This window comes from Nomascus leucogenys, chromosome 22a (assembly GCF_006542625.1).
Source record: "Nomascus leucogenys isolate Asia chromosome 22a, Asia_NLE_v1, whole genome shotgun sequence".
Classification (NCBI taxonomy): domain Eukaryota; kingdom Metazoa; phylum Chordata; class Mammalia; order Primates; family Hylobatidae; genus Nomascus; species Nomascus leucogenys.
Window position 1 is genome coordinate 49,918,367 of NC_044402.1, and position 26,201 is coordinate 49,944,567.

At 39.5% G+C, this 26,201-nt stretch overlaps 1 protein-coding gene and 1 pseudogene across 2 annotated transcripts; one reads left to right on the plus strand and one right to left on the minus strand.

Annotated features, from left to right (window-relative positions):
* Positions 1–2,803: 2,803 nt before the first annotated feature.
* ZSCAN23 (zinc finger and SCAN domain containing 23) lies at positions 2,804–20,852 on the minus strand. Of its 2 annotated transcripts, XM_030803399.1 has the most exons (5): positions 20,751–20,852; positions 13,240–13,724; positions 12,839–12,986; positions 11,831–12,457; positions 2,804–3,672 (listed from the first exon to the last, which is right to left on the minus strand). In XM_030803399.1, exons 2-4 carry the CDS (start codon positions 13,645–13,647, stop codon positions 11,844–11,846), a joined length of 1,170 nt encoding a protein of 389 aa, XP_030659259.1. In that variant the 5' UTR covers positions 13,648–13,724; positions 20,751–20,852; the 3' UTR covers positions 2,804–3,672; positions 11,831–11,843. The 2 variants fall into 2 exon arrangements, with proteins under 2 accessions (XP_030659259.1, XP_003272043.1); XM_003271995.2 differs by lacking the exon at positions 2,804–3,672 and having other exon boundaries at positions 10,011–12,457.
* Positions 20,853–25,224: 4,372 nt separating this feature from the next.
* LOC100579293 lies at positions 25,225–25,951 on the plus strand (annotated as a pseudogene).
* Positions 25,952–26,201: the final 250 nt, after the last annotated feature.

The following is a 26,201-nucleotide window of genomic DNA, read 5'->3' on the forward strand; positions in this document are numbered from 1 at the left end:
AAAAACAATTTTAAGGCAAAGAAGTAAAGAAAGAAAAGAATCATAATTCAGGTTAAAGTGGTATGCTTAGAGGAACAGGTTAAAAGTGGAATAGGCAAGAGATTAAATGAAAGATATGCAGAGATTTTAGTGACAAGGTTCATTTGGAAAAATGCAAAAAGACACCAACATTTCCTAACTTCTTCTTTGCTATCTCCTCCTCAACGTTCTCCTTAACAGTGTGAAACTGCCAACATTCAGAGCTGAGTTGACCCTTTACTGGCTGGAGCCGGACTCCAGGTGAGTCCTATGAGGCTGCCAGATACACTATTTGCGTTCGGACACTTCTTGTCCCCTGTAGGATGGTGGGGAACTGGGGACAATTAGAGTTTAATGAGGGTGACATTTGCTGAAAGTTAGAGCTTAAAATCCCATTATTACTGTGCAACACATGATGGGAGGGCAGAAAGCAGTTTTCCGTTATCTGCAAGGGCAGGGATAAACGGACAAAGAGCAGAAAATACACAGGGCCTACAAGTTAAAAAAACTCACCAAACTAGAACAAAAATAAATAACTCTGGCCAGTAACATGTTAGCCATTTTCTCTAACCACCCTACAGAAGTTATCTCAACTCTCTTATCTCTCTCTGGAGATAATACCTGCTACCTGATAAGACATTTCTTCATTTTACCTTTCCTCCCAGATCATTTAGCTTCCTCTCCAAGTTCTTCAGTATAGACAGCCTCTTCCCTATACTCTGGGATGCTCCTATACCCAGGCCTGGAGTTCTTAGGCAGGATGGTCAGGATCAGTAGTTCCAAGATGTGTTCCTTGCTGTGTATCACTGGTCTCCACCACTGATGGCAAAGAACCTGAAGCTGGACCCTTGAGGCCCAAGTAAATACCCATAGTACCCTCTCTGAAGAACTCCTGATCAGAAGCTCCCTTTCTGTGTGGGCTAGATTCTTTAACTATTTGACACTTCTTTCGTTCTTCTGCAGTTGGTCTGAATGCATTCCTGGGTGAAACAGCTCAGGAGACTGGCTCACTGCAGCAGTGCGTATGCTTCAGGCTGATGCTAAGGCATAGCACATCATTGTTAAAGAAGATCAACTCCAAACTGGAACATATTTACTCAGAGTGAATGGCTGTATCAAGGCAATGATTTGAAGGTAAAAAAAAAAATTTCTGTGAAAGATAAATAAGCAAAAAATGACATAAAATTAACTAAAAGACATTTTAGTTACTTCGAGAGTAAAGAATAAGACACTACTAGCTTTTAGATCTAGAAAATTCAGTGAAATATTCAGATGATTATCAAAAACAATAGGTGCAAAAAGTAATGCACACAACTTGGCATGCTTATATTGCATGTCAGATGGGTCAATTAACATTTACAGGCATACATTGGACATACTGCAGATTTGGTTCCAGACCACTGCAAAAAAGCAAATATTACAATAAAGTGAGTTACACAATTTTTTTGCCTTTCCAGTGCATATAAAAGTTATGTTTACACTACATGACAGTCTATTAAGTGTGCAGTAGCATGTCTAAAAAATGCACATACCTTAATTGAAAGATACTTTATTGCTATAAAAAATGCAGGACTCTTCAGTGAGTTATAATCTTTTTGAGGCTGCAGGGTCTTGCCTTAATGTCTGCTGACTCATGGCTGATTAGGGTGATAACTGCTGAAGGTTCAGGTGGCTGTGGCAATTTCTTAAAACATGACAAAACTGAAGTTTGCTGCATCAATTGACTCTTCCTTTCATGAACTATTTCTCTGTGGTATGTGATGCTGTTTAATAGCATTTTACCCACAGAAAATTGGAGTCAATCCTCTCAAACTCTGCCACTGCTTTATCTGTTAAGTTTATATGACATTCTAAATTCTTTGCTGTTATTTCAACAATTTCACAGCATCTTCCCCAGGAGTAGATTTCATCTCAAGAAACCACTTTCTTTACTCATCCATAAGAAGCAACTTCTCATCCATTCAAATTTTATCATAAGAATGCAGCAATTCTGTCACATCTTCAGGCTACACTTCTAGTTCTCTTGCTATTTCCACTATATCTACAGTTATTTCCTCCACTGAAGCCTTGAACCTGTTAAAGTCATCCATGAGGATGGGAATCAACTTTTTCCAAACTCCCGTTCATGTTGATATTTTGATCTCCTCCCATGAATCACAAATGTTCTTAACTGCATCTAGAATGTGAATCCTCTCCAGAAGGTTTTCAATTTACTTTGCTCAGATCCATCAGAGGAATCACTATCTATGGCAGCTATACCCTGACAAAATGTATTTCTTAAATGATAAGACTTGAAAGTTGAAATTACTCCTTGATCTGTGGGCTGTGGAATGGTTAGCTGTGTTAGCAGGCATGAAAACAGTATTAACCTTTTTGTACATCTCCCTCAGAGCTCTTCAGTGACTCGGTGCATTGTCAATAAGCAGTAATATTTTGAAAGGAATCTTTTTTTTTTTTCTGAGCAGTACGTCTCAACAGCGGGCTTAAAATATTCAGTAAACCATGTTGTAAATAAATGTGCTATCAACCAGGCTTTGTTGTTCCATTTTTAGAGCACAGGCAGAGTAGATTTAGCATGATTCTTTTTGTTTGTTTGAGACAGGGTCTTTCTCTGTTACCCAGGCTGGAGTGCAGTGGCACAATCTTGGCTCACTGCAACCTCTGCTTCACAGGCTCAAGCAATCTACCCACCTTAGCCTCCCTAGTAGCTGGGACCACAGGTGTGTGCCACCACACCCAGCTAATTTTTGTATTTTTTTGTAGAGACAGGGTTTTTCCATGTTGCCCAGGCTGGTCTCAAACTCCTGGGCTCAGCAATCCTCCTGACTTGGCCTCCCAATGTGCTAGGATTACAGTATGCCCAGCCAGCATGATCCTTAAGGACTCTAGGATTTTCAGCTTAGTAAATGAGCATTGGCTTCAACTTCAAGTCACCAGCTCCATTAGCTCTATCAAGAAAGTCAGACTGTCCTTTGAAGCCAGGCACTGACTTCTCTCTAGTTATGGAATTCCAAAATGTTATCTTCTTCCAATATAAAGTGTTTCATCTACATTAAAAATCTGTTGTTTAGTATAGCCACCTTCATCCACTATCTTAGCTAGGTTTTCTGAATAACTTGCTGCAGTGTCTACATCAACATTTGCTGCTTCACTTTGCACTGTTATATTGTGGAGACAGCTTCTTTCCTTAAACCTCATGAACCAACCTCTGCTAGCTTCTAACTTTTTTTCTGCAGCTTCCTCATCTCTCTCAGCCATCACAGAATTAAAGAAAGTTAGGACCCTGCTGTGGATTAGGCTGTGGCTTAAAGGCATGTTGTGGCTGGTTTGATCTTCTTTCCAGATCACTCAAACTTTCTCCGTATCAGCAATAAAGCTGTTTTGCTTTCTTATCACTCATGTGTTCAGTGGAGTGGCTTTAACTTCACTCAAGAACTTTTCTTTTGCATTCACAACTGGCTGTTTGGTACAAGAGGCCTAGCTTTCAACCTATCTCAGCTTTCAACCTGTCTTCCTCACTAAGCTTAATCATTTCTAGCGTTTGATTTAAAGAAAGATGTGAAACTCTTCCTTTCACGTGAACACTGAGAGGCCACTGTAGTGTTATTAACTGGTTTCATTTCAATACTGTTGTGTCTTAGGGAACAGGGAGGCCTGAGGAGAGAGAAATGGGGCAATGGTTGGTTGGTGGAAGAGTCAGAACACACACCACATTTATCAGTTAAGTTAGGCATCTTATATGGGTGTGGTTAGTGGTGCCCCAAAACAATTGCAAATTACATCAAAGATCACTGATCACAGATCACCATAATAGATATAATAATAATTTTAAATTTTGAAATACTCAATTACCAAAATGTGACACAGAAACACGAAGTGTGCACATGATGTTGGAAAAATGGTGTTGACAGACTTGCTTGATGCAGGGTTGCCACAAACTTTCAATTTGCAGAAAACACAGTATCTGTGAAGTGCAATAAAGCAAAGTGCAAGTAAAATGACATATGCCTGTATAAGTCAACTTCTCTGTGCCAAGAATTGTGCTAGATGATTTCAAAAGTTTGTTTGTTTGAGACAGAGTTTCTCTCCAATTGCCCAGGCTGGAATGCAATGGCACGATCTCGGCTCACTGCAGCCTCTGCCTCCTGGGTTCAAGCAATCCTCCTGACTCAGCCTCCCAAGTAGCTGAGATTACAGGCATGTGCCACCACACTCAGCTAATTTTGCATTTTTAGTAGAGACAGGGTTTCACCATGTTGGTCAGGCTGGTCTCAAACTCCTGACCTCAGGTGATCCACCCGCCTCGGCCTCCCAAAGTGCTGGGATTACAGGCATGAGCCACTGTGCCTGGCCCAAAAGTATTTTTAATTTTAGAATAGTGTGCATGTCAGTCAGAGGACCTCACATCTGACTTATCAGTCCCAAGTTAATTAAACAGGGCCCCCTTGGTACACAAACCCAGTGGGTATTTTTCAGTCCTTTTCCTACCAGATGCCCCTGCAGCACCTAACACTGCTAACTACTCCCAATCTTCTAAGAAACACTATGCTCTTCTAGTTGTTTTTCCACAAGTTGGTTTTTGTAGTGTTTAGCCTAATGCTTGGCACTGAGGAAGAACAGTTATGCATTGCTTAATCACATGGTTATGTTCTGAGAAATGTGTCTTTAGGCAATTTCACCATTGTGAGAATATCATAGACTGTACTTCTACAAACCTAGATCGTAGAGCCTACTATACACCTAGGTTATAGTGTATAACCTAATGCTCCTAGGCTACAAACCTGTACAGCATGTTTCTGTATTGAATATTGTAGGCAGCTATAACACAAAGCCAAGTATTTGTATATCTAAACGTATCAACACAGAAAAGGTACAGTAAAAATATGTTATTATAATCTTACGGAACTATTATTGTACACGTGGTCTGCTGTTGACTGAAACATCGCTATGTGGCACATGACTGTATTATATAAGTACCTGTTAAATATGTTTCTAATGACTATTATTTAGTCTACTTCTTGGCTCTTATTCTGCCTGTCAAAAATGTCTAGTATCAAGCCGGGCACGATGGCTCACGCCTGTAATCCCAACACTTTGGGAGGCTGAGGCAGGCGGATCACCTGAGGTCAGGAGTTCGAGACCAGCCTGACCAACATGGAGAAACCCCATCTCTCCTAAAAATACAAAATTAGCCAGGAGTGGTGGCGCGTGCCTGTAATCCTAGCTATTTGGGAGGCGGAGGCAGGAGAACTGCTTGAACCCGGGAGGCGGAGGTTGTGGTGAGCCGAGGTCAAGCCACTGCACTCCAGCATGGGCAACAAGAGCAAAACTCTGTCAAGAAAAAAAAATGTTTAGTATCCTAAATTGAAATCCAGCCTTATTCTCATCCCATATTCATTCTGGGCAATCTCAACCATTCGATGACATCAGCTTTCACCTGAAAACTCCTAAGCCTGATTCTCTCATACCAATCTTTCTTTGGAGCTCCAGGCCCTTACAGTCCAGTGGTGCATTAGACCTTTTCACTTGTATGTCTTACAAGCATCTTCAACTCACCACCAAAACTTCATCATTTTCCCCTTGTGACCAATTTATTCTCCAATATTAGCCATCTCTTATAAAATTGTGCCACACTTACCTAATAATTTCATCCAAAAGCCTGCCTATTTATCCCTGGCTACATTTATTATATTTAAAGAATACTTATATAGTATTTAGTGTGTGACAGGAAGTGCTCTCAGTACCTTTTCTTTCTCACTTTCATCAATCTAATTAGTTATCAGGTCTAGTTAAATCTGTAATCTTTAACACAGTTCCACTTGGCGCCCTCTTTATTTCTATAGCCAGTGACTTACTTTCACCAACTTATGGTTTTGGTTCCTTCTTTAACAACTACAGGTCTCTTGTCTCTCTTGCTTTCAGTTTTGCCCCCTTCCAATTCATTCACCACACCACTTCTAGAATATTTCTAGAAAGCTAGTAAGATTACATTACTCCTCTGCTTAAATCCAGACAGAGCATATAACTGCCCCACTACTGTGCATTGCCACAGTTTACTGGGTGCTTCAAGTGGCTTATAGGAGTACCAGCATACTGATCTCTTCAGCTACCGGGGTGGCCAGGAAGTGTGCATACAAATTTTCTTCATGTGCTGTGACATTAAGAAAATGGAAAAGCACACTGCCCTATAAACTTTAAATTCCTCAGCATATTCCAGTTACTCTCTACTCTCTTTGCCCCACCTCTGCCACTCTTGTTGCCCAGGCTGGAATGCACCCACCTTCATTTACTTGCGGTTTTCTGAAATGGTTTTCTGATCCCTCCTTCACATACTATTACTATCCCTCAAGGTCCATTTCTTCTTTGCTATCCAACTTCTGATAGTCCAGAGACAGCTCTGCTATTGCCTACTCAGGGAAGTTATCTTTAACGTTCCACCTCCAAAGTCCCTATGTACGAAGTTTATTTTCCTCAAGGCAACATGTCTTTCCCATTACACTATACAGTAAGAAATGCCTTTTATCTGGCTTATTCCCAGTTTTGCAACATAAAGCCTGGCCCGTTATGTGGCACTCAATAAATGCTTGCTTGAATGTGCTAACTTCTGAATGTTTTCTTACTCAGAGAAATTCACGTACCACTTCTCTCTGTTTTGCAGAATTGTGGGGATCATGTAAAGTATTTTTCTTTTAAGTACTAATCCTTTACAGATACACAATGTGACCATTAGTATAGGGGACTTTTATGAAAACTCTGAAAAAACTGTTCAGGTTAAAATGGCTGCAGGATTCAGAAAAAGTATACGGAAGCCAGCTTTTGGCCATAAGGACCTGTCAGCTGATGGATTCCAGTGAGGCCTCCTTGCTGGTAAGTCTGTGCCCTCATCTCAGAAGAGGGTGATCCATACAGACCCAGCTCTGTACAGCGCTTTGTTCAGTTCTCTGCATCTCTGAAATGCATCGCTGAAATGTCTGAAGGAGCCGACACAAAATCCTGATCCTGAGAGATCTACGTAAAAGAGGGGAACTCGAGCAAGCCCTGGAAAAGAGGGCAACAGCACCCCCTCCAAGTACCGTGATCTCTGGATCGCTGAGAAAGTATAGAGCATCTTGCATGGGTAGAAGAGACCAGGACACCGCCTACACACACAGTCCCGGGACACTAAAAACTGAACAGTTCTCTAGGAGAAAGGAAATACTTGGTCCACAACGCACAGGATACCTGAAGAACGTCCATGTTCCAACGCACTTCGGCCGGCTCCTCTGCCGCCTCTCTAGGATTTTTGGAGGACCCATCAATCTCAGTGGTTCATTTGTGCACACCACCTGGCTCGCCTTTGTGAGCGCAGAAGCCGCCTCAAAAAGGCTCAGGCCGACAGGGGTCGTAACCTCTTGTGTCCAGCAGCCATTCAGTCTGGGCTGACTTCTCTCTCTCCCCTGCTGAAGACACTTGATTGCTCGCACTGCATCCTGCCGCGTCCTCCGTTCCCTAGGTCCTAGGTCCCCGGTCCTCCGGGGTCTCAGGCATCAGGGTCTTTCCCTCTATCCTCAGGGAGATTCCTCAATTCAGCCCCAACGAGCACCTCAGACCCCAACCAAGCTCCTGGGATGGCTGATGGGAATGTAGGAGTCTAGGCACAGGCACACTCAGAGCTCCTCCCACAGCCCTGGTCATGTCTCTCAGAAGATAAAGGGCTTTCCAAACAAAAAAATCAACCAACCAACCAACCCCAGGTCTGGTATTATCTGTACCACACAAATTGTCCAGTTACCTTCACTCTGCCCCCAGGGTCAAATGCAATAATCAACACCCACCTGAGGAAAAAGGGGAAGATGTTGGCTTGCTCTCCATTGTTTTAAACCCGTTTAAATAAATCAGGTCCCCCCAAGTAACTTAACCACTAGCAAGTTTGGGGCTTACAGATCCCTGACTACATACCCCTCTACAATGAATTAGCAGAAGTCAGGGGTGATGAGGGGAGGCCACCACCCCCACCCCCACCCCTGCAGTCAATGATCTTGAGGCAATTGCTGAATAGCTATGAAGATCTATTGACACACTTAAGGCAGGGCCAGCTGTCTTTGGTACCATCAAGTGGCAAGAGGACTCCTCTCCACAGCCAACAAATGATGTGGAGTGAATGTGATAAATTATGAAACTACTTGGTACAATATCTGCCCCCTTCCCCTTCACCCGACTACCTGCTTAAAATGGTTCACTGTTTGCCTTAACACTGCAAGCTCTGATCCAGTACTCTATCTTCTCACTTTCTTCTGCAGTATAAGGTTGAACACTGTACTCCATCGGTCCCTATACCACTGAAACACTCCTGTGCTTCCAGGACGTTGTCCATCTTGTCTGGTAAACCATTCACTCAATAGGTTCATCTTAGGTAACTAGCTATGTTAACAATGGGTTTGTCTTAATGGGGGCAGGATGGGGGGCCCTCTGTTTTGTTTGTGCAGACATATTATCCCATCCTTTCTTTCCTAATTCAATAGATCTATTACTGGGGGTTACCTCAGGCTAGGTGGCTACACCTAAGTCTCCAACAGCCTTTTTCATATATATTCTGCCTTAGCTTTCATGACAGAACATTGTAATCTTTCTGATTCTCTGTCTCTTCTATATCCTTGGTTGAAAAAATATTGCCTATTGCAAAAATTATTGGTATGGGGACCATACCTCCTGGTTTATACCTGTAGTCTTGGTGTAATTATTAACAGCACTCCTTTTCATTTTCAAGTGTCCCAGATTGGACAATAAATTATATAGTTACCTTATGTGTGTGGACCACTGATATGCTAATTAGATACAGATTTTCAAGCTCTGCCTCAGAAACTGATTCAGTAGGTCTGGGGTGGGGCTCAGAAAACTGCAGTTCAAACAAACAACCCAGGTGATTCTAGTGCAGGTATCATCAAGAAATAGTGCTTTCAACACTGCCCATTGGCAGCTGGCATAGAAAACTGGGGATAGGTTTAAGGAGATCTAAAAATCACAGTGGTTTATAGACTATGCTTTTCTCCCTATCCTCCATTTTATGGAAAGTAATAAAAAGTGTGAGTAGTAAAAGGCAGTGAGATTATTTTCACTGCTTAAGACAATAGTATCTAAAAACTTGGACCAGTTGATAAATAAGAGAGATTTCTAATAATTATTATGAAGATGAAGCATGTTTCTTGGCAACACTCTGTCTCTGCATCTATCTTTTTATTTTTCCTTTGGTCAACATTTTTTGCCTAATCTAGAGTTTTAGCATCTAATTTTACCTTCTGTCTGATTCTTTTTTATGTTCTCATATTTTGTTCTTTTTTCTTTCCATCCCACTTTGTTGTTGCTGTTGTTTGCAGATGCCTACAATGGGTCTCAGGGCTCCAAGTGTAAGTGTCTATGAAACCATATATAATTCACAATTATATCTGTTCGTAATTGGTTTCCTTTACAAAATTTTTAAGGCAATAAAAGACAAGATTACTACAAGTGCTTAAGCACTTTCGACTTCACTTTTCTCAGTATCTTAAATGGAGAGGCATTTAAGATATTTATAAACTCAGAATACTATAGAATATGTATTATATCACTTTATGGAATACGTATTTACTTGAGAAGTTGATTTTACTTCAGACTCGAGTCTACTATATTTTTCTTAACTTCACTCACAAATCTGTAGCTATTTCTCTTGGAAATAATTTAACCTCAAGACACAATAGAAAATACTCTTGAGGAAATGTAAGATTTTTTATAATACCCACAATTAGCCTTAAGTAGTGACACAAACAGTTTGAGATGTCAGGTGTAAGAATATGTGATAGAACCAAATACACTAAACTGAAAAATACCACCCATCACTTCTCCATTTCTCTGTAGAAGAATTATGTGCAATTCTGGTTGCCCACACCTTGTTTCCTAGCTCATATGAAAGCTGTTAGCTTTTAAACAGAAGGAACTTAACTTGGACTAAACTGGGGAGAAGAATGAAACAGAATATGTAACATTTTAAAATAGTGAGTTTTTTCATCTATAGGAGTTTGTTAAATAAACTATGGAGTATGAACAAATAAAATTCTATTCACTTATAAAAGGAATGAAGAAGTTCTATGTTAGGATGTGGATATCTCTAAAGATTATATTCCTTCATGAAAACACCAAGGTATTAGAAGAGTATAAATAATATGCCATCTTCCTGAGTAATGAAGAAACAAGATTATACATTCATATTTGCCTATATTTACATAAAGAAACACTGAAAGATACATAAGAAACTAGTACAATGGCTACTTATAAAGGGAAAGTAGACCTTTTTGTATTATTTTGATTTTTTTGTATTATTTTGAACCAGGTGAAGAATGAATTATCTTTTTTAAAAAGTCCTATAAGTAAATTAAATTTTAAAAGCTAAAAATAATAATTACAAAAATAAATAAAATGTTTTCAATGAGGAATAAATGAGAAGAGTCTTTCCTGGACTCCACTGTAAATTAAATAGAGGAGTTGTGCATTTATTGAAACATAAATGGGCGGTTTTGTTGAGCAACTTCAGTGACTTATAAATCCTATAAATTCCATATACTTATAATTTTTATTTGGTGATATAATGCCCCCAGTGGCTTAATAGAGTGTTACACTAGGAACTAGGAGACAGGGTTCTAGTTCCAGCTCTGCTTTTAACTGGCTCTATGATCTTAGTTACTTCCCAGAACTTCCTTTTCTCTTATCTGTCAAATAAGAGCAAGCAGAAGTGATCTCTAAGGTCCCTTAGAGTGATTCTGTTATTCTTAAGTTACTTACTATGTATTGGGTATTTGGGTGTATTCTAAACCACATTGTTTTCACCACAGGTTTTCCATTTCTTTGTCTCCTGGACCTTGTGTAAAGCTTTGTAAAGAGTTACTAAGTCAATGTTAAGGGAAATAAATTTTTCTATGTATGACCTTGGTGGTAATCAATAGTAAATGCTGAGAAATGTGGAGGTTATAAAAAAATCAACATGAAAGAGTGATCATACTCTTCAATCTTGAATATGTTTCAAATTTTCCATACAAAATATTGAATAAAGGAGAAAAAGGCAAAAACAAAAAAATGCACATTATATGTTATGGGAAAAATACAAAGAGGCCTATATTTTCCAATAAAAAAATCTGAGGCGAGATATCAGATTTTTAGCTAAGTTTCTTAGCCTCTGCGTAAATTTAAAATCATGAGCAATATTTGTTATGAAGAGCCACTGAGCTGCTAATAACATATGGCTGCTTCAATTCCTTGGTTCCTAAAGGCTAACTTACTAAAAAATCTACAGAAATCTAACTTACTATAAATCTACATTTATATAGGAGGATTCATCTGCCCCTTTTTGTAGGTTACAAAGCAAATTATCATATTTTATGTGAATGGAAAGAAGTCAGTAAACCTATATTATGAATTTTATTACAATTATTTTTAAGTTAATTTTTAAATACTCAGTGAACTGCCTTTGAGATTATTTTGTACTCAGCCTACATACAATTATTTTAAACTTTTTTTTAAAGTTTTTAAAAACTAGGATGAAGAAGTTTTCCTGAAATATACTTAGAAAACTTCTTGCACAGATGTGTGTGAAACTAGGTCTACAGCATACATGATGAAATCAACACAAGAGGCAACATTCAGTATCACAAAGCTGTGGATGTCACTGATCAGAGAACTCGGCAGATGTATTTAAGATATTATGCTTCTCTCTGCATAAAAATAAGGGAATTTTTACTGGCTTTCCCTTGGACTTTTCTATGCTAGAGGACACAGCAGGGACAAAGAAAGAAATATTATTCCCTACCTTTTCCAAGGAGCTAACTTGATTCAGCCACAGGGTGGACTTTCCGATGCTGAATTAGGTTGCAATGGTAAATGAAGTTCTTGCCGCATTCTTCACATTCATAAGGTCTCTCTCCAGTGTGAATTCTCTGATGCTTAATGAGGACTGAACGTCGACTAAAACTCTTATTGCACTGATTGCACTGGTAAGGCTTCTCCCCAGTGTGAATTCTGAGGTGATGGAAAAGCCCGGCGTTCTGGCTGAAGGCTTTGCCACAAACACTGCACTGGTAGCGCTTCTCCCCAGTGTGGAGTCTCTGATGCTGGAATAGGCCTGACCGCTGGCTGAAGGCCCGCCCACACTCGTCACATTCATAAGGCTTCTCACCTGTGTGTGTTCTCTGGTGCTCAATACGGATGGAATTCTGGGTGAAGCTTTTTCCACATTCACTACAAATATAGGGTCTCTCCACTGAAGAGCTCACCCTTTGCTTTTCCAATCTGCCCTCATGGTCACAGATATCTCCATACTCAGGCATCTGAGTAATATTACCATTCTGTTTTCCAAGAACTTGTATAAGAGATTTCACTTCCTGAGAAATCTCCCTCTTTGGGGCTAACTCCACATTCCAAGTCCCAGCCTTGCCATCTAAAATAATAATAACATGAAAGATAACATGAAGTATGAAAAATAACAGATTATCTTTCCAAAGACCAAAGAAAAAAAGTGGCCAGGAGAATGGGTGGAAGGGGACAAGTAGCCACTTTTTCTGTTTATTTTTCCACTCTAAAGCTATTATACCCAGACCTCAGGGAAAAGATGCACGGTATTATAACTGCTTACTTAATTGTCTGCCTCTCCCACTAGACTGTAAACTTCATGAGAGTGGGGACCACATCTGCCTTGTTTATCACTGTATCCCTGGTACCTGGCACAGTGCCTGGCATACAGCAGACACTAAATAAATGTGTTGAATTGATAAATATTCAGGGAATGAGGTAGGCTCTCTGAGGAAATTCTAATCCTCACCAATCTCCTGAACTGGGCACACCTCTTGCAAATTATACCGAAGTTGCTCTTCCAAGGTTTGGAATTGGTCATTTGATGACTCCTGAGCTGCTGCTGGAGTTGCCTTCTCCTTTACAAACTCTTCCTGTTCATGAGCATGGCTCAGGACCTGGTGGAAATCAAGGACAGTTGGAAGCCAAATATCAGAAAGAACATGGCAAGGAGGCCTTCTCAGGGCCACTCGATAGAAAAGAAGGACCAAGAAGCTCGCAAAGAAAAAACAGAGGCAGAGAGATTAAAAGCCTACAGAAGAAGATCAAGTCTGGCATAAAAAAAAATCCTCCTCCTCTACCTTTTCTTGTTGCACTGAAACCCCATACTTGTTCTTACAGGTACAAACCCCTCTTCTCCCATCTTCTCACCTGCTCTCCTGGTTCATCCAGCTCTCTCTCCAAATCCTCCAGCACAGTCACTGCCTCCTCTCCACTCACAGGACGGTGCTCTCTGACCCAGGCCTGGAGCTCCTCGGGCAGGATAGTCAGGAACTGCTCCAGCACCAGCAGCTCTAGGATCTGCTCCTTGGTGTGCATCTCTGGTCTCAGCCACTGATGGCAGAGCTCCTGGAGTCTTTGAAGAGCCTCCCGGGGCCCAGGGGACTCCTGATAGCAGAACTGCCTGAAGCGTCTACGAAAGATCTCTCTGGTATGAAGGTTATTTCTTGACAGGCCTGATTCTGGCCCACAGGAATGTTCCTCCTCTTCCTCCTTTACCTTCACTGCCAGAAGTCCTTCCTGCATCTCTGCAGTCTGAAGGGTCAAGGTTATGGCCATCAAAGGTTTAACTATTCAGAAAAAGAATCTATTCTTGATAATTCTCCCTTGATCTTTTCTTCTGGAAACCCCGAGATCTAGACAATAATTTACGAAGAAAAAAATATAAAAATGCAGAAAACCTCAGGACAAGGAGGGACTGGAGTATTTACACTAAAATCAGTCACTCTGTCTCATGAAGGAACACCAAAACATGACTAATGATAGATACTTTAGAAATATGAATCCAGATAATATAGGAAGAAAAAAGAAATGGAACAAAAACTCCTACAGTTTTCTGAAGGAAGGTACTGTTTCAATCATCCTGACTGAAACAGCTCAAATTAGCTTGAGTATATTTGGTTTCCATTTGAATAGCAAGATACTAAATTCAGGGTAAATTTTAGCTGTATGAAGGTAAAAAAGCACTTTGGGCCCAAGTGGTCACAGATGACACCAAGAATCAAGAAGAAAAGGGAAACAAATGGAGGATGGAGGGAAAGTAAAGAAGATAAAAAGAATAAGAACTGTAAGAAATGCATTTAGAGAGAGGAGGCAGAGTCCCTCCAGCCATAGGAGGTATGCAGGAGGCAGATCTAGGTTTCAAGTGTGGAAGGTCTTGGACTGAGACATCACCCTGCAGGTATTCCCTCCAGAGTCTTGGGCTTCATGTTTTGAGCCTTGGTCTCTCCAATCTATAAAACAGGAATCCTAAAACCAACACTGCCTGTCTTTCTAGGTTGATACAAAGATAAAACGAGGATAATGAGCACAAAGAAGTTGACTACTTAGTAAACTCCAAAGTGGTAACACTGTTATTTTTCTTATGTTATTGTATGATTAAATGAATATCTTAGTGGTTTAAGGCTAAGGCAAAAGAATCACAAAGTAGTTGACTGCAGTGGTCTAGGCTCAGAGATACTAAAATGATGGAAATATTGGTTCCAGTACTTTAAAACAGGAGTAGAATTTGAGCTTTTTCTTGCCCTTTAATTTCTTGGAAACTTTTTCTCTTTGAAGCTACTTGAAGGTGGAGAGTGGGCAATTTTATGTAAAATAAAATTACTGCTAATAAAAAGACAAATGTCTATGACTCCTGAGGTCAGGAGTTTGAGAACAGCCTGGCCAACATGACGAAACCCCGTCTCTACTAAAAAATACAAAAATTAGCTGGGCGTGGTGGCACACGCCTGTTATCCCAGCTACTCAGGAGGCTGAGGCTGGAGAATCGCTTGAACCTGGGAGGCAGAGGTTGCAGTGGGCCGAGATCACACCACTACACTCTAGCCTGGGTGACAGAGCGAGACTCCATCTCCAAAAAACAAAAACAGAAACAAACACAAACAAACTTATGAGCAATCTTAACCAGAATAGTAATCAATGAAGACAATTTTCTGAAAGAAAAACAATTATATGACCCAGCGATTTCTAAGCACCATCTTCGAGCAGAGACTTTGAAACTTTTTTGACCAGGACTCTTATTAAGAAATATTTTATATTATAACCCAGAACACACATGCATATGTATATAAGTATATGTTTGTGCATTTATGAGATACACAAATACCTAAAATAATAATTTCACAAAACACTATGTATCCTTGCTCTATATAGTGACATACAATTATTTTTAAACCTATTTCATTAAAAGACAAAACAAAAAAGCCTGGGAACAGATTTTGTGGGTTATAAAATCTATGTGGTAGGTTGTAACACACCACATAGATTTTATGACCCACAAATGAATAATAACCTGTAGAACAAAATATTTTTGTTTTAAGTAAAATTACTGTAATCTATTGCAAAAATAACCCTACACTATTCCGTTTGTTGTTTTTTGTTTTTGTTTTTTGAGAAAAAGTCTCGCTCTGTTGCCCAGGCTGGAGTACAGTGGCGTGATCTTGGTTCACTGCAACCTCCGCCTCCTGGGTTCAAGCAATTCTCCTGCCTCAGCCTCCTGAGTAGCTGGTATTACAGGCACCCACTACCATGCCAGGCTAATTTTTGTGTTTTTAGTAGAGACAGGGTTGTACCATGTTGGCCAGGCTGGTCTTGAACTCCTGACCTCAGATGATCCACCCGCCTTGGCCTCCCAACTGCTGGGATTACAGGCATTAGCCACCGCGCCCAGCAACCCTACACTATTCTTAGGTGTTGACATGCATTGTGAAATTAAATAACTAAGAATAGAGTATTTTATTAGTCTGTTCTCAAGCTGCTACTAAAGACATACTCAAGACTGGGTAATTTATAAAGGAAAGAGGTTTAATTGAGCCACAGTTCAGCATTGCTGGGGAGGCCTCAGGCAACTTACAATCATGGTGGAAGGGAAAGCAAACATGTCCTTCTTCACATGCAGCAGCAGGAGAAGTGCCGAGCAAAAGGGGGAAAAGCCCCTTATAAAACCATCAGATCTCATGAGAACTCACTGTCACCAGAACAGCATGAAGGTACCTGCCCCCATAATTAAATTATCTCCTACTGGGTCCCTCCCACGACACATGGGGATTATGAGAAATTGGGAACTATAATTCCAGATGAGATTTGGGTGGGGACACAGCCAAACCATACCAGGTATTTAAATTACAAGTGAACACTGATCACATTACAACCAGAAGAAAAATTAGATTCGTATTGTGATTATTGGTTATGTTTATCAAAGAGGAAAAAAACTACTGGCATAGGACAGCATCCTTCTGGATAACCTGCACACATAATCCTCTCCATAAAGTTCTGACATCTTTGGTTTGGTTACCTTCTGTAATCACTACCCCAGGAAGTGTACAGAGGATTTTTTCCTCTAAAGACAGAATCTGCAAATTCATGTTTTCCCCCACTTTTTTTTTTTTTTTTGAGACGGAATCTCACCCTGTCGCCCAGGCTGGAGTGCAACAGCATGATCTCAGCTCACTGCCTCCCAGGTTCAAATGATTCTCCTGCCTCAGCCTCCTGAGTAGCTGGGATTACAGGTATCTGCTACCATGCCTAACTAATTTTTGTATTTTTTTAGTAGAAACGGGGTTTCACCATGTTGGCCAGGCTGGTTTCGAACTCCTGACCTTGTGATCTGCCTGCCTCAGCCTCCCAAACTGCTGGGATTACAGGTGTGAGCCATCGCGCCCAGCCTTCCTCTACTTTTCTTGGTGCAACTCACCACCACTGTGACTACCATACTATCTTTTTCTGTTGTAACTTTTCATATACCACTCATTCACTTGGCAAATATTTATTCAGAGCCTACCATATTCCATGTACTGTTCTAGGCACTGGGGATACAGCTGCAATTATAACAAAGTCCCTAGTCTCATGGAATTTACATCCTAGTAACAGTATTAATAATAGCGGACATTTACAGTGCTTTTAATGTGCCAGGTATTGTTACAGATGCTTTATATATATATTAACCCATTTAATCCTCAAAACAACCATGAATAAGGTGCTATTATTACCCCCATATCACAGATGAGAAAACTGAGATATGAAAAGTTTAAGTTACTAGTCCAAAGTTCAAGTCAGTTACAGATAGTAAGCAGTGAAGCTGCAACTCAAACCCAACAAATCTAACGTCAGAATTTACAGTCTCCACTGCTACAACACTAACTTCTGTTGGAGAAAAGAGGGGCCAGGATGAGGAAAAGGGGTCAGAGGAAACAGATAATAATTAAGTATTTGTGAAGTAGTGATAAATGCTATGGAGAAAATAAAGGTAAGGAGATAGAAAGTAAGGGGAAAGAAAAGTTACTATTTTATAGAGTCAGGGAAGGCCTTGATAAGGTAATGGTTGAACAGACCTGAAGGAAGTGAGGAGCAAGTCACATGGCTATCTGGAGAAAGACTGTTCCATGCAAAGGTAACTGCAAGTGCAAATTTTTGCAGGTGGGAACACGCCTGGATTCTTCAGGTAATAGCTAGTTGAACAATGGCTGGAACAAAGAAAACAAAAGGGAAAGTGACAGGAGATAAAGCAGGGAGCTTGAGAACCGATCGTGAAAGGCAGTGGTAAGGGCTTTAGCTTGTATTCTATGAGATATGGAAACCACTGGGGATTTTTGAGTCAAGTGGTTAATTTACTTACATTTAATACAAAAGCATAACTCTAGCTGCTGTGTCAATGACCTTGGGATTAAGTGGAGGCAGAGAGGGATGCTATGATAATCATCCAGGGAAGAGATCATCATGGCTTGAAACATGGTCTGCTGAATTTGTTCTAGGGTAAGAAAGTTTTGTGGTACAAATATCAAATAGCTAAATTCAGAATATGTACTCTCACATTACTCAATAAACGTACCATGGATTCAAAGGATGAAACAGCCACTTACGCTTTCTTGTTTTTTCAATCTTCTAGGGTCCTAAAATGTCTTTTTCTTATTTACCACCTGTGCTGCTTGGTTTCAAGTCAAAGTTTTTCTATTCAAAGACAATGCAGCTGAAGCTTAGAGCGCTGCCCAGAAAAATTCATTTCTAGGATGTGGTGTTTCAAATCTTTATACAGCTTCCCAAATATAAATTTCCCTATTTTCTCTGTATACTCTGGGTTCGTTTTTGCTTTCCTTCACCTGATTTTGCTTTTATCTGGTGGCCTTAATACCCACATCCTTGCACCAGCATACCTGAGTTCTTCTTTGAACCCAGTGTCTCCAAAAGACTTCCCCAGTTTTTCGTAATCCTGCCCTCCTCGTCACAAACACAGAGTTCCTAATCTTCCATTCAGGGTCACAACCTCAATGTATATGCCAGGTATATAATTAGCATAATAAGTCTTACCTTAAAAAATACATCTGCATTTTAAAGTTGGTTCCTCCTAGAGCCTCAGCAAGCTCAACACCCCCAAATCCACCATCATCCTCATGGAAGGATGCTCTTTACCAAGGACATGAACGTAGGTGAAGACTAAGCAGCACATAATACAAATGTGCCTTTATCATCATACATCCCATGACCCTCACCTCCGCTGACACCATCTATGGCTCCTCACTAATTGGATGAATTCCCAAACTCTCAAGCACAGTTTAAAACCAGTCAGACCTTCAGCTTCTGTTGTCTGGCTCCACTCTTGGTTTCCTCTATTCCACAAGCAAAAACTCTCAGCTCCCGTCAGGTTTTTCTTCTCACTATTCTAATCAGGCGTTTCTCATCCCTGTGCCATGAGCTTGGTCTTGCCTTTTTCCCTTATTCAAACCCTACCCAATCTCTGCAGCTTGATTCAAATCTCACATCCTCTCTGAAGTCTTCTTTATCCATTTCAGCTCACCCTCTTCCTCCTGCCCACTCATATGTCATGTACTGTATGAGTCCCACCTTTCACCCTCAGTCATAATTTATCTTGTACCATTACTTCTCTTCAGAACCACTTTTTTAAATCCAAAAAGTAGAGAGGAATATAGAATTCTTTCACCAAGTTCTACTACCCTGAAATAAACAGTCTTAAATACTGGAATGTGTCCTTTTCTATGCATTTGCAATCATACATACACATGTATACACATGTGCACACATAGAGTTGATATAAGCCCACATATTTTATTTACCTTAGATAAGCAGAAGGTATTATGAGGTAGCACAGAACACAGGCAGATCTGCTTGTTAATTCTTTTTTTTTTTTTTTTTTTTTTTATTTGAGACAGAGTCTTGCTCTTGTTGCCCAGGCGGGAGTGCAGTGGTGCGATCTCGGCTCACTTGCAACCTCTGCCTCCCAGGTTCAAGAAATCCTCCTGCCTCAGCCTCCGGAGTAGCTGGGATTACAGGGGCCCACCACCACTCCTGGCTCATTTTTGCATTTTTAGTAGGATGGAGTTTCACCATATTGGTCAGGCTGGTCTCGAACTCCCGACCTCAGGTGATACACCCACCTCGGCCTCCCAAAGTGCTGGGATTACAGGCATGAGCCACAGTGCCAGGCCATCTGTGAATTTTAACACAGTGATCTTGGGCAAGTTACTTGATTTTTCTAAGCCTCAAGCTCATGTATGAAATGAGGTCAACAACTACCTTGCCAACTTGTTGAGAATATTAAATGAGATAATGCATAGAAAGTGTTTTTGCACAAAGCCTGGCATATAAACGTGCAAATTAATCTTTTCATAAGATAATGTACAATTTTGGTACAATGGTGGGTTAATTAATAGTTGCTACTTTCCCTTAGGGCCAAGACTGTAATCTTTTTCTATTGCTCAAAGAACAAGATGGGTGGGTGAAAACATGCACACGAACCAATAAAACGGCTGTTTCATCAGGTTTGCAGAAACACTCTGAAAGACATACGTCTTCAGATATATTCTCTCCAATCAAATCCTAAATAGAAGCCCAGGACTACTGAGGTACAAAAGGAGGACAGGATTCAAATGAGCGAGTAACTTCTCGGGTTATAGCTGTAAAGCTAATACAGGAACAGAGTGGAGCTAGCATGGCAAAAGTTTTAAAAAAATGGACTCTGGAGCCAAACTGCCTGTATTTGAATCCTGCTTACACCCCTTACTCGCTCTATGACCTTGGGCAAGTTACTTAACTTCGTTTTCTTCTTGTATGTTAATTTTAAAAAGGGGCGGGACAGGGAGGTGGGGTGTAGTCTACATAATAACAGTGCCTATCTCATAGAGTTATGAGAAGCAGATAATATTTGGAAAGTGCTTAGAACAGTGCTGGGCTGGCACATAGTAGATGCTATTTATTCTTCTAAAAAATTCGATAGCAGCAAGAGTCTTTATACTATGTGAGTTAGACTAAGAAAGGCTGTGGCATATTTTAAAACTATCCCTGCTCATTCTTTAAAATAAGTCCACAGTAGAGAATAAGACATCGGAAAATACAAACATTTCTTCATATCCGAATCTATTCGGATCCTAAGATGCAGATACGGAGAGTTCAGAGTGCCATCAGTACAGGGCAGAGAGGTTGAAGAGCTCAGGAATAGACATGGGGTAGGGGAAAGAGGTAGGGGCAACGATGCTGACTTTTGGTTAACAAGGCCCTTCCAGGCTGCGCAGCAACCTCCTCTGCCCTCCACCTGCCCGGCCCATCTCTGGCCAAGAAGACCCCGCCGCCAAATCCCCACACCCAGTCCAGGTCGCAGCGCACAGACCGGCCCTTCCGAAGCCCCTCAGCGGTAGCCCCACTCTGAAGCTCACCGAGGCATCCGTAAGAGGAGAACCCACCTAGCGCAGATCACATCGGCTCTGAATCCTTGACAACCGCAGCCCACAGAATGGTAAACTACAAAGGCCGGAAATGCGTCACCGCGGCCCGCTCTCCGCGTAACAGCGGTTCTGGCTGTGTTCCTTCTAGGAAGGCCGGAGGTTTCCTCACCTCTGTGGTCATCACGCTGAATCCCGTCTGTAGTCTTAGTGAGATGCTAGGTGGCACATTGCCGTCTAGGGGGCAATATAATAACGGCTAACATACTGTTTTAACACGTATTAATTCATTTACTCCGTCCGCATAACAACCCTGTGAGTTAGGTATAATTATCTCCATGTAGCAGGTGAGGAAACTGAAGCACATTTCTACATTTATTAGTTGCCATTTCCTGCAAAGAATACCTTTTCTTCTCCCTTCTGTCTCGTTTTATCACGATGAACTCATGGATTCCTTTACAAATAATTACTGTCATTATTATGTTGATGCTCAAATTATTTAAAATTTGGTCAGCTGGAGCCCTTTCAAACAGCTCCCTCTCTTTTCTTTTTTGACAAAGTCTCCAGGCTGGAGTGCAGTGGACGCGATCTCAGCTCACTGCAACCTCCGCATTCCGGGTTCAAGTGTCTCGGCCTCTTGAGTATCTGGCATTACAGGCACACACCACCATGCCTTACTGAGGCTGGTCTTGAACTCCTGACCTCAAGTGATCCGCCACCTCGACCTCCCAAAGGGCTGGGATTACAGAAGTGAGCCACCGCACCCGGCCGCAAACAGGTTTCTATGTCCTTTGATAAGTTCCCAACAGTTTATGTGCACTTCACTCTCTCATACAAGATATTTCAGTCCCATTTTATACTATTCCTACCCTAAACCTAGAATCACCATTGCTTCATGAAGCTACAGTACTTGTTAGTGAAAAATGGTACATAGAAGCCAAGATCTGGATTTCAGGCAATGAATAACCTCATTGCTACTGTGTCCGGAATTGGTTCCTTCCAGTGGGTTCTTGGTCTTCCTGACTTCAAGAATGAAACCGCAGACCCTGGCGGTGTTACAGTTCTTAAAGATGGTGTGTCTGGAGTTTGTTCCTTCCGCTGTTCAGATGTGTCCGGAGTTTCTTCCTTCCGGTGGGTTCACGGTCTCGTTTGACTTCAGGAGTGAGGCCGTAAACCTTCGCAGTGAATGTTACAGCTCCTAAGGATGGCGCGCCCAGAGTTGCTTCTTCCTTCAAGTGGGTTCATGGCCTCCCTGACTTCAGGAGTGTAAGCTGCAGACCTTCACAGTGAGTGTTACAGCTCTTAAAGGTGGGGCATCCGGAGTTGTTTCTCCCGGTGGGTTCGTGGTCTCGCTGACTTCAGGAGTGAAGCCACAGACCGTCGTAGTGAGTGTTACAGCACTTAAAGGTAGTGCAGACCCAAAAACTGAACAGCAACAAGATCTATTGTTAAGAGAGAAAGAACAAAGCTCCCACAGCACAAAAATGAACGCGAGCGGGTTGTCACTGCTGGCTTGGGGGCGGAGGGGGGGAGGAGTGGTGTAGCCTGCTTATATGCCCTTATTTGGCCCCACCCATATCCTGCTGATTGGTCCATTTTACAGAGTGCTGATTGGTCCGTCTTTACAGAGTGCCGATTGGTGCGTTTACAAACCTTTAGCTAGACACAGAGCGCTGATTGGTGCATTTTTACAGAGTGCATTTACAAATCTTCATCTAGACACAGAGTGCTGATTGGTGTGTTTACAATCCTTTAGCTAGAGAGAAAAGTTCTCCAAGTCCCCACCCAACCCAGAAGCCCAGCCAGCTTCACCTCTCCCTACTAGGATATATTATTGCCTCTAGGATCCTTCAGTGGACAAGAGCTAGAATATATGAATATGTTTTATGTATATATAATGTATATATAATGTATTATCTATATTATATAATTATATTATCTATTATATATAATTATATTATATATAATAGATAATATAATTATATATAATAGATAATATAATCATATATAATAGATAATATATTATATATAATATAATTATATATAATAGATAATATAATTATATATTATGTATAATATAATTATATATTATACATAATATAATTATATCTAATATATAATATAATCTATATAATATATAATATATAATATAATTATATATAATATATATTATATATAATATATAATATATATTATAATTATATATAATATATATTATTATATATATCTATATATAGATATATATATATATTATATATATCTATATAATCTATATAATATATAATATATATAATATATATAATCTATATATAATATATAATATAATCTATATAATCTATATAATATATAATATATAATATAATTATATATAATATATTATATATTATATATTATATAATATATAATATATTATATTATATATTATATAGATTATATAGATTATATTATATATTATATATTATATAGATTATATAGATTATATTATATATTATATATTATATTGTATATTATATAGATTATATTATATATTATATATAATTATATTATGTATAATATATAATTATATTATACATAATATAATATATACATAATATATAATATATAATTAATTATATAATATATAATATATAATATAATTATATATAATATATTATATATAATATATAATATATAATATAATATAGATAATATATATTATAATATAAACAATATATTATATTATGTATTATATGTAATATATAATATATTATATATTATATTATGTATTATGTATAATATATAATATAATATAATATGTTATATATGTTATATATATGTTATATGTATATTATATATAACATAATATGTTATACGTATATTATATATAACGTATATGTTATATATAATATGTATATTATATATAATATATAATGTATTATATACTATATAACATGTATATAATATATAAAATCCTCCATATACATGTATAATATATATTATATATTTATGGAGGATTTTATAAGATACTTTCTGTTCAAAAACAACTCCACAGAATTGCTTTTCATTTTTCACCATTGCACATTTGTTTTTTTTTTCTTTTCACCCACAGTGAAAACTCTGGCTCCCACCAGCATAAATAAATTCACTCACTCAAACAAAATAGTTTTTTATAAACAAAATAGTTTCAAGATTATAATACCAATACATCACTAGCAATAACATATCTATTATGTAGAGTTCAAAATTTCTTTGCTTGTTTTGTTTTTGAATTATATCCCATTAAGGGAGTATATCTGTATAAATACCTTATTTGAATTAATTATTTTAACTGAGGTTATATTTTAAACGATATATGGTTAGGATCATTTGTTTCTGTTTATATTCCATTTCAGGGTTTGCTTTCATCTCTTTTTGATTCTTTTTTGAAATTTCAAAACATTTACTTAGCTCAAAATCCACATTGTATAAAAAGGTATATTTAGAGGCGTTCTGCTTCCATCCCCAGTCCCTTTACCCCATATACTCATATCCCATTTTCATTATTTATTTATCCTCTCTTCCTTTCCTTCTTCCTTCCCTCCTCCCTTCCCTACTTTTTCTTTCTTTTTTCTTGCAAAAATAAGTATTTACCTTCTTTACCCCATAAGTTATGTTATATACATTCTTTCATGCCTGGCTTTATCATCTAACAGAAAAGCCTAGAAATGTCCTGTTTATAGAAGTAGTCCTCTTTTTTCACACTTGCATAATAACTCATTGTGTGGATGTACCATTTTTTTAACCAGTTTCTTAGGGGTGGGTGTTTGGATTACTTCCAATATTTGCTTTAACAAATAATGCTGCAATGAACAATAAGAGAGAGACTTTTGTAGGGGTTGTGTTATTTTGTACTCTCAACAGCAAAATGTGAGTGTGCCTGTTTTCACACAGCCTCATGAACTGTATGTTTTCAGGCTTTTACATATTGCCAGTATGATAGCTCCTTGGATATTTCTTAAGGAATCACAAACTCAATGCTGAAATCCCTGCTAGAAATGGATTCACAGTGCCAAATTTCAGCAAGGATTATGGAACAATGGGAATTTTCACATATTTTTCATGAGAGTGTACATTGGTGAAACCATTTTGGGGAAACTCTGGCATATCTACTAAAGTTGAATGTATGCATATTCTATCACCCAGCCACCAGAAACGCATATGTGCTTGCATCTAAAGACATGTCTTAGAAGCATTTTTTGGTGATTGCTTTAAACTGGAAACAACCCTAATGTCCATTAACAGTAGGATGGGTTTTAAAAAAAAGTTTATTCAGACAACTGAATACCATGTCACAATGAAAATGAATGAACTACAGCTACAAACCACATCGTTGATAAATTTCACAAACATAATAGTAAAAGCAGCCAGAATAGTGAGTAAAAGAAGACAAACAAACACGAGATTTGACCTCTTGTCCCTGAGAGGCGGGTGGGTGTTAATTCAGGGGGTTATGGGAGGGCTCTGGCATCCGGGATGGAGGCGCGTCGCTTTCTGTGGCTGGCGCTGGATCCACCCTGGGTCTCCAGCTAGGGCTGCAGAGAGGGTAGAGCCGTTTCTTAGGCCAGAGTGGAGTGGGACAGGAGGTGCCGAGAGACGACTGTGGTGGCTTGGGACATGGAAGCGCTGCAGCCTTCGATCCTGGCATCCAGCATTACAGCCGCCGCCGCGGCCTAAAGAGCTCGAATCCTTTCACGCGCGCGCAGGAGGAGGAGCGGCGGCAGTGGAACAAGACGACCCTCACTTACTTGGCCGCTGTCGCCGCGGGCACGCTGGGGGCCTCCTACGCTGCCGTACCCCTTTATTGGCTCTATTGCCAGACTACTAGACTTGGAGGATGAGCAGTTGCAGGTCATGCCTCAGACCAGATTGAAAACATGGTGCCTGTTAAGGATCGAATCATTAAAATTAACTGTGATACAGATGTATATGGAAGTCTCCAGTGGAACTTTAGACCTCAGCAAACAGAAATATATGCGGTGCCAGGAGACACTGCACTGGCGTTTTACAGAGCTAAGAATCCTACTGACAAACCAATAATTGGAATTTCTACATACAATGTTGTTCCATTTGAAGCTGGACAGTATTTCGCTAAAATACAGTGCTTCTGTTTTGAAGAACAAAGGCTTAATCCCCAAGAGGAAGTAGATATGCCAGTGTTTTTCTACACTGATCCTTAATTTGCTAAAGACCCAAGAATGATTAATGTTGATCTTATCACTCTTTCTTACACTTTTTTTGAAGCAAAGGAAGGGTACAAGTTGCCAGTTCCAGGATATAATTGAAGTCAGCAACTAAGTCTTCCTTCAAAGTTGTGATTTTTGGGAAAATCATGTATCCTATCTTCTCAAAGGAGAAATATTGTACAATAATATGAAGCCTTATATTTTAAATAATTACTTTTTCTCAACTAATTTATTTCACTTAAAA

Excerpts from the sequence above, each read along its gene's own strand:
- ZSCAN23 (XM_030803399.1), bottom strand. The coding sequence starts at position 13,647 with ATGGCCATAACCTTGACCCTTCAGACTGCAGAGATGCAGGAAGGACTT. Across the intron at positions 12,987-13,239 it reads TGGATGAACCAGGAGAGCAG|GTCCTGAGCCATGCTCATGA; the intron begins GTGAGAAGATGG and ends GATTTCCACCAG. Across the intron at positions 12,458-12,838 it reads GTGCCCAGTTCAGGAGATTG|ATGGCAAGGCTGGGACTTGG; the intron begins GTGAGGATTAGA and ends TTATTATTTTAG.